The sequence below is a fragment of the Budorcas taxicolor genome, chromosome 1 (assembly GCF_023091745.1).
Source record: "Budorcas taxicolor isolate Tak-1 chromosome 1, Takin1.1, whole genome shotgun sequence".
NCBI classification, from domain to species: Eukaryota; Metazoa; Chordata; class Mammalia; order Artiodactyla; family Bovidae; genus Budorcas; species Budorcas taxicolor.
Window position 1 is genome coordinate 44,067,984 of NC_068910.1, and position 18,735 is coordinate 44,086,718.

At 39.3% G+C, this 18,735-nt stretch overlaps 1 protein-coding gene across 1 annotated transcript in view; it reads right to left on the reverse strand.

Moving 5' to 3' along the window:
* Positions 1–18,735, reverse strand: part of KIF15 (kinesin family member 15) — a 63,510-nt gene that overhangs the window by 25,204 nt on the left and 19,571 nt on the right. Inside the window, exons 8-22 of the mRNA XM_052642525.1 lie at positions 16,488–16,697; positions 14,621–14,746; positions 14,163–14,285; positions 11,483–11,606; positions 10,865–10,941; positions 10,430–10,639; positions 9,354–9,531; positions 7,767–7,929; positions 6,881–7,022; positions 5,983–6,180; positions 5,073–5,180; positions 4,702–4,807; positions 3,055–3,220; positions 445–595; positions 198–283 (exon numbers count right to left, since the gene is read on the reverse strand). Of these exons, the coding sequence (XP_052498485.1) occupies positions 198–283; positions 445–595; positions 3,055–3,220; positions 4,702–4,807; positions 5,073–5,180; positions 5,983–6,180; positions 6,881–7,022; positions 7,767–7,929; positions 9,354–9,531; positions 10,430–10,639; positions 10,865–10,941; positions 11,483–11,606; positions 14,163–14,285; positions 14,621–14,746; positions 16,488–16,697 (2,168 nt within the window). The remainder of the gene's footprint in view (positions 1–197; positions 284–444; positions 596–3,054; positions 3,221–4,701; positions 4,808–5,072; positions 5,181–5,982; positions 6,181–6,880; positions 7,023–7,766; positions 7,930–9,353; positions 9,532–10,429; positions 10,640–10,864; positions 10,942–11,482; positions 11,607–14,162; positions 14,286–14,620; positions 14,747–16,487; positions 16,698–18,735) is intronic.

An 18,735-nucleotide genomic window follows, 5' to 3' on the forward strand; every position in this document is an offset into this window, starting at 1 on the left:
AGATAGTTATTAAATGTTTTGAAAAAATTAAGATTCTCTACATAGCTATTTATACAAAAGAATCTGATATTCATTTTGAAATTAAAAAAAAAAATAACCTAACAGGCTATAGCAATTAAAAAAAAGGCCCCACAAGATAAAGAATGTAGTAGTAAATGATATTCTAGTCAACCATGGGAAAGATAAATAGCACTCACTTAGAACTGTTTTCTTTATCTTCTTCAAATTGTAATAATAATTTGTTATTGCGTTCTTTTTCTGCCTCAAAAAGCTCCATCAAATTCTAAAAGACAATGTTATATTAGAATTTAACGTGTAGTCAACAAACACACGGAATACCTTCCACGTGGTAGCCACAATGGGCCATTACACAAGTCAGGAATAGGTCAAATAGTCATACATCCAGGACAAATTCATCAATAACCAGTACCTTTCTTAACTTACATTCAGATCAGATTTCAGACTTTCATTTTCTTTTTTGCAGTTTTCGAGGCTTTTTGAAAGTTGGTCAATTTCAAACTTCATTACTTCTTGTAAGTTGTCATAGGAATCCTGTAGGCAGGTTTTGCTCTCAAGCAGCTTTTCATTTTCTAATCTTTATCAGGAAAACATTTTTACAAATGTAAATAGAGATGTTAAATGTAGTTCTGCTCGCCAGACTTATCTGCAGTTCACTGATCCCATTTACAGACCATTCCCAACTTACAGAAGCCTGACTGATGTAAAGCTTCTCACAGACTTGTGTGAAATGGTCATGGTGCACAAACACTAGTGTGAGGCGGATGGAGAAGACAGGGTGAATATGTCAGCCTGCAGCCACCTATTTCCTTATTCTTTCTCCCATGGAGTCAACCAGACATGCTTAATTGATTGGTAATTTCGGGTGATGAGACTCACTTAGGGAGGTCCAGACCTAGCCCCTTTGTAAGCCAAAGACTGGCCACTGACTTAATTTTGTTGCTAGCTCAACTCTGTTCACTCAGCACATATTCTCCAAATCCAGGAAGACTTTTCAAGATGGCAAATGTGGCTTCGACCTCAACAAGAGAATAAATTCCTTCAGGATAGAACTATCTTTTTAAGTCACATGATTATTATTTACTGCTTTTTAGGTTTTCACCCTCTTATTCTGCTTCACAACATACTGTGACACACTCAAACATCAAGAGTTCATCCAAGAACTAGTAAACAATGTACTGATCTCTGGACCACTCAAAACAGATGTCCCAGCTTGTATACACAAGGCTAACAGATCTGGAACTACCTGGTTCCACAAACTCCAAGCAGAGCAGAAGCAGCAAATTATAAATTGCTAAAGACCATACATATAGGGAAGGGGAACATATGTGTTTATGATACAAATTGTATATATAAAACAGATCAAGTAATTCAAGAGTGCAAAAAGATCATACAAAATTCATTGATGACAGAGCCAAGATAAGATTTCGTGATTTAGATGTTCAAAACAAATGCCAGGTCTAAGATAAAGGAACAGTGCACCAGTGTTGATAAATGGCCACTGATCACCAGCCTTGGTGCTGGCAGATGGTGCAGGGGAGTGGAGGCTGCACGAACTCAGCACAGGGTCCCCCTCCACTAAAGGATGGCTGCCAGGCAAGAATGTGGGCCCAGCGCCACCCACTTGTTGGATTTTTAAAAGGATGCTGAAATATGGATCTTTACAGGAAAGATCTCAATTTTTTTAATGCTATGCTTTTTTTTTTTTTAAAGTCACACTGGGGAACTTTCCTGGTGGTCCAGTGGTTTGGACTCCAAACTACAATCCTTGGTTGGGAAGCTAAGATCCCACATGCTGTGCAGCATGACCAAAAAATTTTAAAAAATGAAAAGAAAAAGAAGTTAAAATTTAAAAAAAAGACGTGACCACCACACTGGTTAGGTCCAACAAAAACATGTCTATGGATGATTTGGCCTGCAGGCCTCAAGTGTTTGCCCTCTATTTTTAATTCCTTATTGTATATTCAGAAACCACTCAAGCATTACAGATTTTAGTCTTTGCAAAGTCTATAAAAATGAAATTCAAGGTTGTCTATTAGTAGCCTTTCTAGAGTGAGGAGTCACACTCATATCACACTCGGAGCATCATGATCAAAATGTCCACTATTAAATTATTGTGATACTCGGGAAGTAGCATCAAAACCATAGGATAGCTTTAAGTTATATTTTGCAAAAGGCTGAAATTAGTAAGGAAAAAAAAAAAAAAAAACAGTGGAAACAAGCAGTTTACATCTTTAGGATTACTTTGTTTCAAGATGACCAGCACTTGACTAACTAGCCAGCCTCTGGCATTCCAGTGGACAATGGGGACTACTACTGATCTGGTCTACCCTGTACTGTCCAGTAAGAGCACACCCTTCCCTCTCGAGAGGGAATAGGCACATCACCCAGGCTGGGCCAACCCTTGGTAAATGACTGGTCCAAAAGTAAGCAGATGACTCCAACAAGAATAACCGCAATTTTCTCTGGGATTGATATATGGCAATTGAGAGACACTATTTCTTTGCAGGGATTGTTACACCAGAAGACAGAAGATGGAGCTGTCTGAGGCAGTCTGCTCCCTGTCAAAAAGAGGAAGGTTCTCAACAGCAGAAGAGAACGAGGGCAATACACAGAGGCAAAGAGAGAGCCGAAGGAAGGAGGAAGAGAGGAAGAAAAGCTTGGCAGGGGTGGTGGGCAGAGAAGGGCGTGCATACTGACACTATTGTTTGAGACTCAATCTAGTCTGTCCCTGAAACCAAAATTTCCTCTGGGGCTTCCCAGTATCAATAAATTACCATTTTCCCCCCTGTGGCTGCACATGCTGGGCCCCACCTGGAACAGAGTGCTGGGTCTTAGTTCCCTGATCAGGTGTCAATCCTGGGCCCTTAGCAGTGAAAGCACAGAGTCCTAACCACTGGGCAGCCAGGGAAGTCCCAGTAAATTACCCCTGAATTTTTTAAACTAGCCTGAGTTGGGTAAACAGCATTTGTGCTTTAAGTAGTCCTAGATGACAAGCCGATCAGGCAACTTGAAAACAGAACAGAACAACTCTACCTGACATTATCCAGTTGAAGCTGGACCTGCATGTGTCTTTCGGAAAGGCTGTTGAGTTCTTTCTCCTGACTCTCTCTGAATAAACTGTACTCCAGTTTCACTGAAGAGAGCTCCTTGTCTGCAGAATGAAGAACGACTCGCAGGTCATGTACCTCACTTTTCAAAACTAAAACAAAGAAACACAAAATAAATCTTAACAGGCTTTTTGTCACATGTATTTTTACAAAATAGGCAAATAAATTTGATAGGTACCCTTCACACAATCAGCAAAAACAAGCTGAAGAGACCATTTTGAATGTAAAAATGTTGAACTACTAAGTGGGAGGTATCCAGGAACACTGAGATATCTATTTTCCTCCTCTCCCTCACCCATGGACTTTGGTATGTTGTTTCAGTTGCTAAGTTGTGTCCGACTCTTATGACCCCATGGACTGTAGACGGCCAGGCTCCTCTGTCCCTGGAATTTCCCAGGCAAGAATACTGGAGTGGGTTGCCATTTCCTTCTCCAGAGCTTCTTCCTGACCCAGGGATCGAACCTGCATCACCTGCATTGATAGGTGGACTCTTTACCTCTGAGCCACCAGGGAAGCCTGAATTCTGATATATTCCTATTCCCAAAAAAGTTAATATCTGACCTTCACATGTACGTCATTTCATTTTTCTACATTTCTCCTGTAGAATGTGCATCAAAATTCTTAATATAAGAAAAAATGCAAGAGATTTTAACATACTTTAGGTGACCTAATCTTTACTTATTGAAAACCCTTTGGAGATGTACCAGAACTTTCCAACACAGGTTAAACACTCTGGTCTTCTAAAAAATTTTTTAATTTTTAATTTTAATTCCAACTGGAATTAATTTTTAATTTTAATTCCAACTGGAATTAATTTTTAATTTTAATTCCAACTGGAATTAAAACTGGGCAACTTTTAAACAGATCAAACAAAAGAGAATGGCTCTCTTTTTTGTCTTAGTAAACTACTGTAAATACTTTGATAAAAGGAGACATAAACTGGAAAAACTGGGAATTAAATGATATTCCCACATCTACAAATATATACAGATATATAATTTATGATTTTTTTTATCACTACTAAAACTCTTAAAACATTTGTCATATGCATTTTAAGACACTGCATTTTCAAAGTGGTCTTCAAACTTCAAGCAAACATTTGTATCATTTTTTTTGAGAGCAGTCTTGGAGAAAATGACCCTTTATATTACTATTACTCATCACTGCTGCTGCTGCTGCTAAGTCGCTTCAGCCGTGTCCAACTCTGTGCGACCCCATAGACGGCAGCCCACCAGGCTCCTCTGTCCCTGGGATTCTCCAGGCAAGAATACTGGAGTGGGTTGCCCTTTCCTTCTCCAATGCATGAAAGTGAAAAGTGAAAGTGAAGTCGCTCAGTCGTGCCCGACTCTTAGCGACCCCATGGGCTGCAGCCCACCAGGCTGCTCCGTCCATGGAATTTTCCATGCAAGAGTACTGGAGTGGGGTGCCATTGCCTTCTCCATTACTCATCTAGTCTAATTTAAAACAAACAGGACCAACCAACTAAAAACACAGACACAACACTAAGCCATATCAGTAAAAAGTTATTGAATTACAGCATTCAGATTAGGAAGCTCCCAGTGTTCAGACTCACAGTCATTCTTGGTCTGTGTGTCTTGAAGCTGCTTTTCAAGGACGTTCAACTGAGAGAGATGCTCCAGCTGCTGTTTGGTCCAATCAGTTCTTTCTGATGAGAAAAGCTTTGGGAAAGAGATCAATTTACTGGAAGAGGAATACTGGCAAGCTAAAACACACCCCAAACAATCACTTTGTTTCTGTTTTTCAAATGCAGTTTTAAATTCAGACTAGGGGTATGTGTCTCCTTATCAGAGGAGTCACTGAAATAACAAAGTAAGAGAATACAACTCAAATAGACCTTGACCCAAGCTTCCTAAGTCACTTCCTTCCTGGCAGGTTCTTACTTTGAGGTTCAGACATTTTCTGAGGTCACGCTTGCAATCTCACCTCCTGCATCTGAGTAGAATGATGTTCCAGTTTGTCAATCTGCTGCTGAAGCTTTACATTTTTATGCTCTTCTTCATCCAACTTGACTTGAAGGGCACTCATTTGTTCCTGCAACACAAGAACTTCAGGGGTCAAAAATTCTTTTAATGCATCTCAAACATTCCACCATTTCTCCTGCATTAAAAAATACACAACGCAAAACCTCATATGGACAAAGGTATCAAAAGCCAGTATGGAGCCAAAAAACAGACTATACTGATGATTTCTCATGGTTCAGAATTATACTCGTGGCCTGTCAAAGTTGGTAATTGAAGCACAAAGGAAACAATCGATTAAAATTAAAATCAAAGACAAAATCAGAGCCATCTTAAGACTTCTTTGATGCTTCCTCAAGCCTTTATCGAGTGACCTCACCAGAAAGGCTTCCATGTCCGTGAAAGGTAAACTTTCAGAATTTGGGGTGATGCAGCTTCAAGTCTTACTAGACAGTAGAAAAACTTGTACAAAAAATAAATCACTGAATTCTGAGGTAAACAAACTTCATGTGTTATTTCAAATATACAGAAAGCTGTCTAAAATTTGAACTATCATAAGATTCTTTCAAACTATTTCATTTTCTTTAGCATATATAAGTGTATCTTATAAATCAGTTCTGGAACTAGAAGCTAGAGGCAAACTGGTCTTTTTATACACAAGAGAACCAAACCCCAAGGAGACCAGAAGGTGACTTGCTAAATGCTGGATTAAAAGAACAAGAGTAGGCTGATTTCTAACCCAAGGACCTTACATCCTTAAGAAGATATGATTTTGATACTAAACAGGTTCAAACACTGCAGATTACCAAAGAGTTAAAATGATAAAGAAAATTTATTGAAATGAAAGTCTATTTCTTTCTAAAACTGAACATTACCTGCACCATTCTCAGCTCTTCGGAAATGGCTTCAAAAGCTTGTTCACTCATCTCAGGAGGCACTGGCTCATTTAAGATATCATTATCCAAGTTGCTAGAATTCTGGGTTTGCGCAGAGCCAAAGCTCTCTGGTTCAGGGCTGAACTTCAGTAGTGGCCGAGACCTAAGTTGATAAGCCTTGGTTGGTGTTGTTATGATCTGCCCCAAGAAATTATTAGGAAAACAACATTAGCACACATGAAAAGAATAACTTATTTAGTAATTATGTGAACAGAGGATAAAATTACAATTCTATTCATCAAGAGAATAGAAAAAGTATCCTTGAGAGCCAGCACAGAAGAAAGGCCCATGTGGAAACAAATTTATCAATTCAAAGCAGTCTCAAGCAAAACTGTCATAAGATTTTTAAAAGTAAAACTTGATAAGTCGACACAAAAACTTCATACAAAAAAATAAATGTGCAATAAGTCACTATTAAAAAGAACAATTTAGGAAGACTTCCCTGGTCAATATAAAAATAAAAGGGTTTGGTCATTAAAACAATGCATCATTATCATGTTATCAGTCAGAACACTGGAAGAAAATACAAAGTCCAGAAACAGAACAATTTATATATGGAAAGTTCAGATTAGTGAGGAAAATAAGGTTGATTTAAAAAAAAGGTAAACCCAGAGGTCATGCCACTTAAAAACAAAATAGCAGGGACATCCCTGGTGGTCCAGTGGCTAAGAGTCAGCCCTTTCGATGCAAGGGGCCCAGGTTCATTCCCTGCTCAGGGAACTAGGTCCCACATGCTGCAACTAAGAGTTTGAATGCTGCAACTAACATCCAGCACAGCAAATAAATAAATATTAAAAAAAAATTTAGACACTACTGATTTAAGCTTCAGATTACCTACCTTCAGTGTTTCAGCATGAATTTTACTCAGCTGAGAAACTTCTTGCCGCTGGCAGACTTTTGTTGCTTCCAAAAGGTTTTCAAGATTAAGGTTCGCTTTTTGCAAAGACTGAATCTCTGATTCTAATTCCACCTGCCTTTTTCTAATAGATAAGATAAAATGGAGTATTTCAGGTAATAAGGAATGCCATACATTTGTAGAGTAGTTTATACTCTCACATAACTTTATAATTATCCCTTTAATCAGAGACTTTGGCAGATTAATACCCTCATTTTCCAACTGGGTGAGGTACAGTTCAGAGATTGATGACTGTTTAAAGTATTCAACTAGCAAAAGGTATGCTCCAACTCAAAAGCCCAAATAATTCAACAACAATTCCATGTGACACATTATTTTTAAAACAAATATTTCTTTATCTTTTAGAATAGGATTAATCTTAGTTACATATAATATGAAGGTGGTTTATCTGTTTTCCTTTATACAGTATATCAAGAATGTTAACAAAACTGTAATTTCTAAAAATACCAATATAATTCATAACAGCAATGATTTAAATTTTGTGGTCAGATAAAGAATTCACAAATGAGTTTAACAGATACTCATCTCAATAGCTATATCCCTCAAAAGATTTGTATCACCTAGTTTACTAAATATATTATTAAAGACTAGAAGTTTAGGTCAATTGTACCTCAGTTTTTAAAAAATGACTGAAGAAAAAGAAAACAGCAAGATGCAAGCCCTTTTGCTTCATGTCAAAACAAGTTAGCTGCTATATTAGAATATTTAAGGTAAATGCTCAACTAAAATCCTAACCAGGTTAAACACTAGACAAACCAACATTAAAGGATACTGAAACAGTAAGTATGAATGTGTATTTATACTTTACCTAGTTAGTTCTTTGAATTCTTCATACTCTTGCTTTGAATTATTCAGCTCTGCGTGAACTTGCAGGAGTTGTGCTTTTAACTTCTCAGTGTTCACTAATAAACACGGCTCTTTCAGAGCTTTTGGGGAGAATCCTTGCTGACCTGATAAGGAAACAACCTGGCCTTTGAAAGACAGAAAATCACAGAATATAATTTCTAAGTTCTCTGCCAAGTATCAATTTTGAAGCACAAGGAGGAAAAACAAAACATCATTGGAAAATGAATCCTAACATACAAGAGCCTGTAACTCAAGAGGAAACAAGATACAACAGAATGTGTTGAAGAGTATTAAAAGTTGTTTTTGAGAAGCTGTGAAGCAACAGGATGAACGGGCATATTTAAAGCAACACTTTTTCCATTAAGAGAAAAGAACAAATAATGACTGAAGTATAACACCCACACTGCTGGATAGAGAAGTCTCACCAGTTGCATTTTGCATGAATTAGTGTCAGCAGTCAATGAATTTTTAGCAAAGGAGATAAACAGCAAAGGCAGCCAGTCCAAAGAACTTGGTATCATCTACCAAGTAGAAAATACTGATTTTTAGGAATTCCTTAGATGACTGAATTTGTTGAAGAGAGTGTCACTGAGTTTCAGTATGGGGAAATACCACATAAAAATTGTTCAGAGAATGATGTTTAGAAGATAGTGAGGTTTAGAAATTACCATTAGTATCTTTGGAAGATAGTAAGTTAAGGTACTATCGAGGCCAAAATAGCCAATGAAATATAGAGCACTGTAGGATATATAATACAAAAAATCTGATTTTAACTTTACATCTAAAATCATGGTCTCTCTACAAGCCATATTCCAAGAATTTTATTCTTTTGTTAATTCATAACAGAATGGAAAAAGGCTTGGAAAAGGAAATTTAAAAAAGCATTTTTTTCTTTATCACTACAGTATAAAAAGATTAGAATTATCTTCATTTCAACTAAATTCATTTCAACCTAAAAAGAAACAAAGACTGAAATATATGATAAAAGGACATGAAAATACTCAAAGAATGAGCAAACACAGATTGTCACCAAATCCCATAGCATTAATACCAGTAGCTGCCAAGCCTGTAAGTTAGCTTAGTACTAACTAAACCACTTTTCAGAGAGTAACAGCAAACTTAAAGAACTAATGTATAACTAACAGAACCGAGTGGCAAGATGACCCGCAAACAAGACATCAGGATCAAAAACTGTGCTGGCTGGACTGTGAGTCTGACCGCTCTGACCAATCTCTCACACCAGGGGGATAAACATCTCAGCTCTACAGTCATTCAGATTGTCATTAGTTAAGTACTTTTCAAATACTTAACACAGGAAAATTCCATTTAATAAAAATGTAAAGTATCAAGATCTGTAAGACAGAGATATAGGAGTATTCCCTTGCTCATGGGTATCTATTAGCCTACATGAAGAATAAGTATGTATATAGGAAATTTGCACACCAAGTCTGGAGGCTAAAGTGCAAACCCTCAGGGCAAGGCAATATCAAGGTCCTTATAAACAATCTCCCTGCCCCTAGAAGACATGTTTACAACAATCATGTCTTACTTTTGTCATTTTTCTCTGCTCCAGATACTTCGAAGAAGGCTTTTTCCAGGACTGCAATGGTCTGGGCATCCATTTCGTGGGCTCTTTTCACAGGCTCTAACAGTCTCAGTCTTCTGTTCTCCTCCCTGAGGGAATGATTTTCCATAGCATATTTTGCCACTCTGGGGTGGTGCTCTATCTGTGACATGGAAGAATTAGAGACATATATTTACAAACGTGACCATTTTAGAGAATAACTTTTTCTGAAAACCAACAGAAAACACTGTAGACACCAGAGCAACTATGGAGCATCTCAGTTTTTATGATCAGACTGAATATGTGCATATCCTACAACTCCCAGGTCTATGTTTGGGTCTGAAAATTCAAAACTTCTCCATCTACTCTTGGAACTTACCCAGACACCTTCGATAAGCATACAGGGTGTACCCTGTGGCAGACTCTTCATGCAAGGGAGACTGCTTCAATTAACACATGAAAATAATAAGAAAACTCTCTACTGACTACAGCGGAATGCCCCTCAAGATATAGTAAATGAAAAGGTTGAGGCACAAAAAAGTGTATATGGTAGCTGTCTATTGTGCACAAAAGGAATAAAAGCCAAAATATCTGTATTGGTCTGAAAATGCATAAAAACCTCTTGAAAAATGTACACTCTGCTAAGAGATTATCTTTGTTTCTTAATAATGTGCCTGGTGTCAACTATCCATCCTCCCAGGGAAAAGGAAAAACAACAAAACTTTGATGAGCTCAACTGCAAACTGACTCTGATAACCCCAACTGCCCCTGGAAGGAACTGTACCTGGCCTGCCGGGGCTGAGTGCTACGGCAGCAGTATCACAACTTCCTCCCTCTTCCCTGCAGGTTTTACTATTTTAGAAAAATGGGATGTGTGTGTGTACACACACATATGTAGTGGGGTGGGGGGCTGTTTGAATTATATAATGATACTGTCAGTTCAATTCATTTAACTCACTTTCTCTTGCATTACATTACAAGAGTTTGCTGACCAGTTTGGTGACTGACTTATACTTGTCCTGAATCTCTTTTTAGAATTACTGTGAATGTCACGTACTCACTTGTTCTCGCAGAGTTTGAATCTCATCCCTCAGTTCCGACAGCAAACGGTCCTGCTCCTCGGGCAGAAAACTTCCCCGGGATTCCTTATGGAGCTTTTCCAGGCGCATTATTTGATCCTCTCGGAATTTCACGATCATTTTATTCGACTGAATGAATTTTTCCTTTTTGAGGGTGAGATCTTCCAATTGCATAACTTTTTCTACCAGAGACTTCAGAAGTTCAAAATTTGATTAGACATAAAAAAATAACTGGGCTTCCCTAAATTTCCACAAACCAAGCAACAAACACTAACTTCACATTTAATCTCAAAGTCAAAATTAAGTGTTTCAGTCTTCCTTTGTTTTACTGACTTTTGCCATTTATTTTACTCAGAAAAGTTCCATACAGTGAAAGCCTAAAATATCTTGAATCCCCTTTATAGTAAAGTTTCCTACCTTCTTTTCCTGTTCAGATTTCTTAAAGAATAACATTGCCTCTCGGAAATACTTGATGTAGTTAGTCTCATCTTTATCTGTAATGGGTCCAGTAAAAAACAAAAGGAAATAGGAAAAATGTTTTATCTCTCAAATTTTAAGAATAAGCAATGAGCTGGAATAGCCTTTGATGGACTGCTCTCTATTACTCTAAAAGAATCAGACTCTCATCACCACATGATGAATTTCAAATTAACTCAGTCTACAAATTAGCTATTCTTTGAAGAAAAGTAAATCTCTGATATCCAATTTAGTAAACATATAAAGATTACATATGACAGAATCCAGAAGTGGATCTGAGTGATTTACCAGTATCTCTTTTTTTAAGCACTTATTAGGGATGCATTTTCAAAATTACTTCTACACCGCCCTCCCACCACATCTCACAGAACTCAGCACCTGCAGTAACTGTGAATTCTGTAGTAACCACGTCTGGTTTCTATGCAGGTGAAATAAACAGGAACAGATACTCGTGGGAAATCTGGATAGCCATACAGTGCTGTGCCTGTCATCAGAGGGCTCCCATACTACATCCACACCCAGATCTCCTCAGCTTAAAGTACACGGAGCTCATCTTACCCACGGTGTGCAAGCTTTCTGGTAGCATCTGCCCTGCAGTAAGCTGGGCCAGTTGCTCTTTGAGTCTCTTCACTTCAGCTTGGAGCTGGGTCACGTTTCCTTGCGTGTCTTCATTTACCACTGCCTGTTCAAGAATTTTTTTTTTTTAACCATTAAAAGAATGCTTTATGAGTCATATAGTCTTGTGTTTATATTTGTTTGTATGGTCTGGAGTGTATGTATATTTGTTTTGTACGGTTTGTATGGTTTGTTTATATGGTTTGTATGGATGAAGACCAAACAAATTGACACTTGCCTCTCACCAAGAGTCTGAAGGCTTCCAGAATTGGTGTGCTGGCGGGAGGGGAGACTTCTTTTCCCTGTGCCATCACGCCTAGAACCAGAGACTCTTTCCCTCCCCTCCCTATGCCCCACTTAGGTCTCTAATCTGTTTACTAGCCCTGGGCCTTGCTGGGCTGGTTCACTCCTGAAGTGAAGTGAAGTGAAAGTCGCTCAGTCGTGTCTTGACTCTTTGTGACCCCATGGACTATACAGTCCATGGAATTCTCCAGGCCAGAATACTGGAGTGGGTAGCCTTTCCCTTCTCCGGGGGATCTTCCCAACCCAGGGATCGAACCGGGGTCTCCTGCATTGCAGACGGACTCTTCAGTGAGTTATCAGGGAATCCCGGTTCACGACTGGGGTCAGCATATATGCACCTAATACTGCTTCTTCCTGCGACCGACAGCCCCACCCCATCAAAAAGGGCAAACACTTCCCTTGGTGTCCCCTCCCCGTCTTTGCTCACTAAAGAGGGGTGAGAACTGCAGGGCTGGCCTGAGCTCCCCTGGCTCCACCCTCTCCAGAGAAATTCAACCCTGTGTCTTCCTAACAGTCCTCATAGAAGGGGAAGGTGGTTTGACAACTCCATTTTTGTTTTATTATCACAGTAAATGCTCTTTCAAAGAAATGTCTTCTATCAGAAGGCTTCTAAGGAGTTTACAGTCTCACAAAACCCACATGGTGTTAACAAGACTCAAGAGCTAATGCAGACTTCGCTGGTGGTCCAGTGACTAAGACTCAGTACTCCCAATGCAGGGGGCCTGGGTTCTATCCCTGATTAGGGAACTAGATCCCACATGCCACAACTAAGACTTGGCAGAGTCAAAAAACTTTTTAAAATAATAATAATAAAAAAGGCCAAGAGCTGAGTACCAACCAAATCAAATACCCAATACTCCAGAGTGAGAGGGAAATCTCTGACAGCCCCAAGCTTCCCATGTTCCTCTCTTAGGCTGGGTCTGCCCACTGGGAAGGACTGTTCACTCTTAAGTCTCCAATATCTGAGTCACTTTTCCCTGGGAGGCTGCAGCAGAGGACTTACCATTGATAGTGACTAGTAGAAGGTTCCTAGTTTTCTTATTTCATATGTTAAGAAGTCATTTCCAGTTGCTTCTGCTTCTTAAGGACAGCCTCATCACAAGGCACTCCTATACACTATGACATCACAATCTCACTTTGGTGATGTCATAATTCTAATTATCCCTGCAGCTTTCCATTCTCCAAAAACTTCTAGTAAGTCCCAAGAGCTAGGGTCAGGAAATGCTAATGATTTCTCTTCCTTGTATTAGAGATATCCTACAAAGAGGTCATAATCCAATCAAATGACTGAGTAACCAGACCCATACTCTTCTGACTTATCCAACGGAAGAAGCATCATGAACCTCTTTGCTTTTACCATGATGAGATGATCAGGGAATCTATTTTGTGGGGTAAGAATGACCACTGTCTCCTTTGAAAGAGAAAGGAAATTAATTTGCTAATATATGCATTTTGATTCTTCTGTTTAGAACCAAAGAGGCCTCCAACCAAACCTCTCCAAAACAAGCGGGGAACTCCTTGGTCTTTTGAGAGTCTGCACCAGGGGTTAGCCAAGTGCTGCTTGACCATAGCTGTCCTCATGTGTTTACACAGCATCTACAGCTGCTTTCTTACTAAAAAAAGCAGAGATGAGTAGTTGGGGCACAGACCATACAATCCACAGTCCAAGAAGCTGGAATTATTTATCACTTGGACCCTTTACATGAAAACTTTTTGGACCACCTGTACAAGAATATCAAATAAACTTATTTTTTTCCTCTTTCTTTTTGGCCATGCTGTGCAGCATGTGGGATCTAGTTCCCGGATCAGGTATCAAACCCACATCCCCTGAAGTGGAAGCAGAGTCTTAACCACTGGACTGCCAGGGAAGTCCCAGAAACTTCTGGTATAGAAAGAAAAACAAGGAATCCCTGGAGCTACAGACAACTTGGAAGACCAAGTTTGTCCAGGTCATCAGAATTCTTTTCCTAGCAGATCCTCTCACCCTCGGCACCAGCTCTGCTAGCACAGTTTAGGTACATAAATTTAGTCTCCAACCCAATCACAAAGGAAAAACTTTCCCTTCCCTTAAGAAAAAACAGGCCAAATAACAATGACCATAAGACCTAATCTAGGTCTCAAATTACACGATCTATACAGAAGGCTAGGAAAGATGAAAACAGAAACCTTGCTTACAGTTAGGCTTTCACAACAGAGAAATAAATAAAAGCTAATGCTAATTTCAGGGCAATTACAAAAGTGCCAGCTTCAATATATTTTAATATATATTTATTATATTTTAATATATTTTAAATTTACTTAAATATACTCAGTATTTTACCTTATTTTTAATCAGCTTGGCTCTTTGAGCAAAATTAAGTGTTGATAGGGTTTCACCAAAACACCTAGATCCAGGATGAACATTTGCAATTATGACTGTTTTGGCATTACCTCCAAGGGAATCCTGTTTAATGATATAAATGGCACACATTTCAGGGGAGAAACCAAAAGATACGACATAAACGAACCTATCTATGAAACATAAACAGACAGACGTAGAGAACAGACTTGTGACTGTCAAAGGGGAGGGGGGTAGGGGAGGGAAGGACTGGGAGTGTTTGGTATTAGCAGATGTAAACTATTATACATAAGATGGATGAACAACAAGATTCTACTATATAACACAGGCAACTATATTCAATACCCTGTGATAAACCATAAAGCAAAAGAACATTAAAACAAAATGTCATAGTGAGCATAACCAAAAAAGGGGCTCAGGAACCCAGTGATCTACTTTACCCGGAGTAAGAAGGTAAGTTTGGAGTCTCTGTAGCAAATATGTCTCTGTTTTCCATTACCCACATCGACAAGCGCAGTAATCACCTGGCCCAGGCAGCTCAATGATCGGTTTATGTTACCTGCTTCCTAGGGTGTTAGGGAAAAAGAACAAAAATTGAGATGCACTGATTTCTTTTTAGTAATTTGAATTAAAATATACCTAGCAGGGTGGTAAGTCTGAATGGAAAGGCAAGACAGGGACAATGTTAGTTAAGGGTAAGTAACTTCTCAGCAAAAAGATGTCCTCAACTGTGCCCTAACCTTCTCCTATTGAGGCACACACTGCAATTCTAATACTATTCAAATTCAAACATAAAAATCATTGAAGGAAAAAAATACTGTTATCAACTCATGATTGTACTAGTTTTCAACTGACCTATAGGCAGGGATAAAATCAAGAAGAGAATAGATGAAAACATGTTAAAGTAGTAAATTACAAGCATATTTTTCAAGCCTTTTTTATGTTAAAATGTTTGCTACATTATAAAGGTATGGTAACTAACATCCCACTCCCATGTCCCACAAAGCTATTAGTGAACGTATTATAGATAAGAGAACATTCACTCTAATTCTGTAAATTCGAATTTACATATATCAAATGTAAATTAGAATTTACATTTATTATATGTAAACATAAAATGTCCTTAAGAGTGGTTTGGGGAGGAAAATGTTTGGGTTAAACCTTTTACTTTAGGCAGCGTATTTTTGATAACTGAGTCTGCAGAGATGGGAGTATACAAAAAAGAGAAGAGAAATGGAAATTATTAAGCAAGATGCACTGAGTTCAGAGCTGCCACAATGTTACCATTCTTAAAAGTGGTTTAGGGCCACAGTTGCGAGCACTGTCTATGGAGCTGGACTACCGCTTGAATCTCAGCTCAACTCAATCACGTGCCCCTGGAAAATTTACTTCTGTTTCTTCAAAATAGAAAGGATAATAGTATCATGTCCTAGAATTCTTAGGAAGGATAAATAGTTTTATATGAAGCATGTAGAATAGACCCAGCATATGTCCTATTATGAACATATGCTATTTTTCTTTGCTTTATGTCACCAGGAAACACAAATGTGAGACAGCCTGAAGCTGTCTGAGAGCTCAGGAGGCTCAAATCCTCGCTTTCAAGGCAAACAGCACACTCTCCTCCACCATTTCTGACTCTTGGCTCTCTGCACCCATATACCCTAACATGTGGAATCACACACTTTGTTGACAGTACAGGTTACAATACACATGCATGTGTGCTCGCTCGCTTCAGTCACATCCAACTCTTTGCGGCTATATGGACTGTAGCCTGCCAGGCTCCTCAATCCAATGGAATCTCCAAGCAAGAATACTGGAGTGGGCTGCCGTACCCTCCTCCAGGGGATCTTCCCTGACCCAGGGACTGAACCCACGTCTGCACTGCAGGCAGATTCTTTAACCAGTGAGCCACCTGGGAAGACCACAACACGTATATACGTTAGTAGTTCACATTGCCGAGAACCTCTGGTAATGCCTTAACCTAGAATGAAGTCCTTAACCCTTAACTCAAGAACTACTTCTTTCTCACGCTTCCCCCAAGTAAGGGGCATGTCATATCCTCCTTCCTCTGAACTCTGCTACCACTCATACCATCGGCCCTTTTGGGTGACAGTGAATTCAAATACTCTTGCTCCTGACACTTGTCATATCCCATGTACGTTTACTGTCCCTACACTACAACAGAATTTTCTATACCTTTAGGATAGAACCAATTTCTTAATGCTTTGTAGCCATCAAAATACTGAGCTTGGTATTGACTTCTAATTCTCAGTCAAGTTGAACTGAAGACCGTAATTCCAATCTTACCTTTAATCTCATGCCTTCTGCATGGGTGTCCTTTTGCCTTTCAGATCCTGCCAAATCCACCAGATTGAGAAGGGAGGTCCGTATATTCACAGTTTCATGGCTTTTCTCCATTGACTCTATTGTAATTGTAAAGACTGCATGAGACCTAGAGGATTCTCTATTCATTGATGTCGAGGCGACACGTCTGTTTCTCCACCCTCCAGACAACACCTAGGCAAAAGGAAAATACATGATCCCAACTTCCACGTTTTCACAACAGCTACAAACATCAGCAGGAAATCTGTAGAGGGTGGTGTGAGACTACTGGTCTACTGAGGAACATACGCAAGTATGCACGCTAACTTTCCTCTCCCTTTAGTTTTTTGTTTCTTCTCTAGGTCATGAGACCAAACAAGCAGGAAATCAGAAGGCATAGGATCTAGAATGGGTTTTGCCATTTCTCTATTTGTATTAACGCAAGTCGTAAAATCTCTCTAAACCCTTTTCTTAACCAAAACTATGAGAAGTCAGATAAAGTAAATCTCAAAATTACCTTCAAGCCCAAAGCTTTGTCAGTCCTTTTGGTCTACAGAATATTTGTTTTTACTTCCCATTCTGCCGGGAGACAGCACGGGAGATCCCACCCATGACAAGGTCATGCGGAGAGGCCTGATGGGCAAGGCGAGTCAGGCTTCAGGGTTCCCCCTGGGTTTTCCTGAGCATCTACCCCGAAACCAACATCTGTCTGTTTACTGTCTGCTATACTATACTCTTCTGACATTACCACCTTTTCTCTGGAAAGAGTTAATTCAGAGCTCCAGTTAACAGTCTCCTGCATATATAAAGAATGTTTCGGCTTAACTGACCGGGCTTTACAACTTATGGATTGTTTACAGCCCCCAACTGTGAGAGGCACGAAGCTCAAAACATCTTAAAGATATTAGAGCCTTTTGGAGCTAAGAATTAGTTTGGTGAAGAGTGTGTTGAGTTAATGTTTGCCGCCAGGCCTCCAAAACCCTTATTTTTTAGGCACCTGAAGGATATTAATCAATGTAATTGGGATATAGAAAAAGAAATATAGTAGTTTTGATGTTAGCAACACTAGACTTTTGAGTTAATTAATTTTCTCTGTTATAAATCACTGTACTCCTTCATTGTTATAAATTGTTGTATCCTTGCTATGTAATAATGTAACTTTATTTAGTGCTTTCTGAAAGTGGCACCAGACTTTGGGAAGAACAACACTATAACCCTTATCAGAAAAGGGCCATAAAATGTTAATTGGCCTTCTGGCCAAAAGATGATGTAAATCACCTAAGACTTATGTATACAACTAGGTATGCAGAGAGAAAGCCCGGTCTCGATAAGAGTCAGGGCGGTTGACACTGCATAATTTTGTATTATCCATTGATCTCTATGTGTAATCAAAAGTATAAAAAGCCTTCTGAACAATAAAGGACGGACCAGTTTCTCGGACTAGTCTCTTGAACTAGTTTCTTGGAAATCTGGCTCCCCCCGTGTCTCTCTCTCTCTCTTTCTCCCTCTCCTTCCCTCTCCTTTTCTTGCTGAATTCCCATCTGGAGCGGGGAGGGAGGCTCGCCATGTCTACTTATTTGCCCTGGCTTCTAAGATCCGTGAGAGAGGGAGCCCAAGGCGGGGCACCCTCCGCTATTCAAACGGGCACTGGTGGCCCAATGTAGATGGTGCAAATCTCTTGTCCTGAGATTTTATTAGTTCTCCACATAAACCAAGTTATTCAGCCTCTTTTCTCCACTAAATTTTCCTACTACACTATTTCTTCCTAATCTCTCTTTTATATTTCTAAATAAATAAGTTTCTCCTTACCACGCCGTCTCCCCTTCAAATTACCCTGGATCCACCAAGGCTGGACCCCGGCACTATTCCCTGCGGCAGGCAGGCTACATGAAGGTTCCGATAGCAGGCTCTAAAATCAGATGAATACCAGTTCAACCCTTGTCTCCACTATCTACCAGCTGTGTGGTCTGGGGCCAAGTGATCTTTTCAAGGCGCAGTCCCATATGCGTAAAATGGGAATGTGGGTACCTCCTCACAGTGCAGAACATCTCAAACTATAAGGTGCACGCTAACCACCTAGTCCCACTAAAGTTCAGACTCTGATTCACTAGACGTGAAGTAGAGGCTGAGATCCTGCATTTCTAACAAGCTCCCAGGTGACACTGATAGTATCAGAACTACATTTTTGAGTGGCAAGGTCATGATATGTATTGGATAAATAAAGAAATTAGTT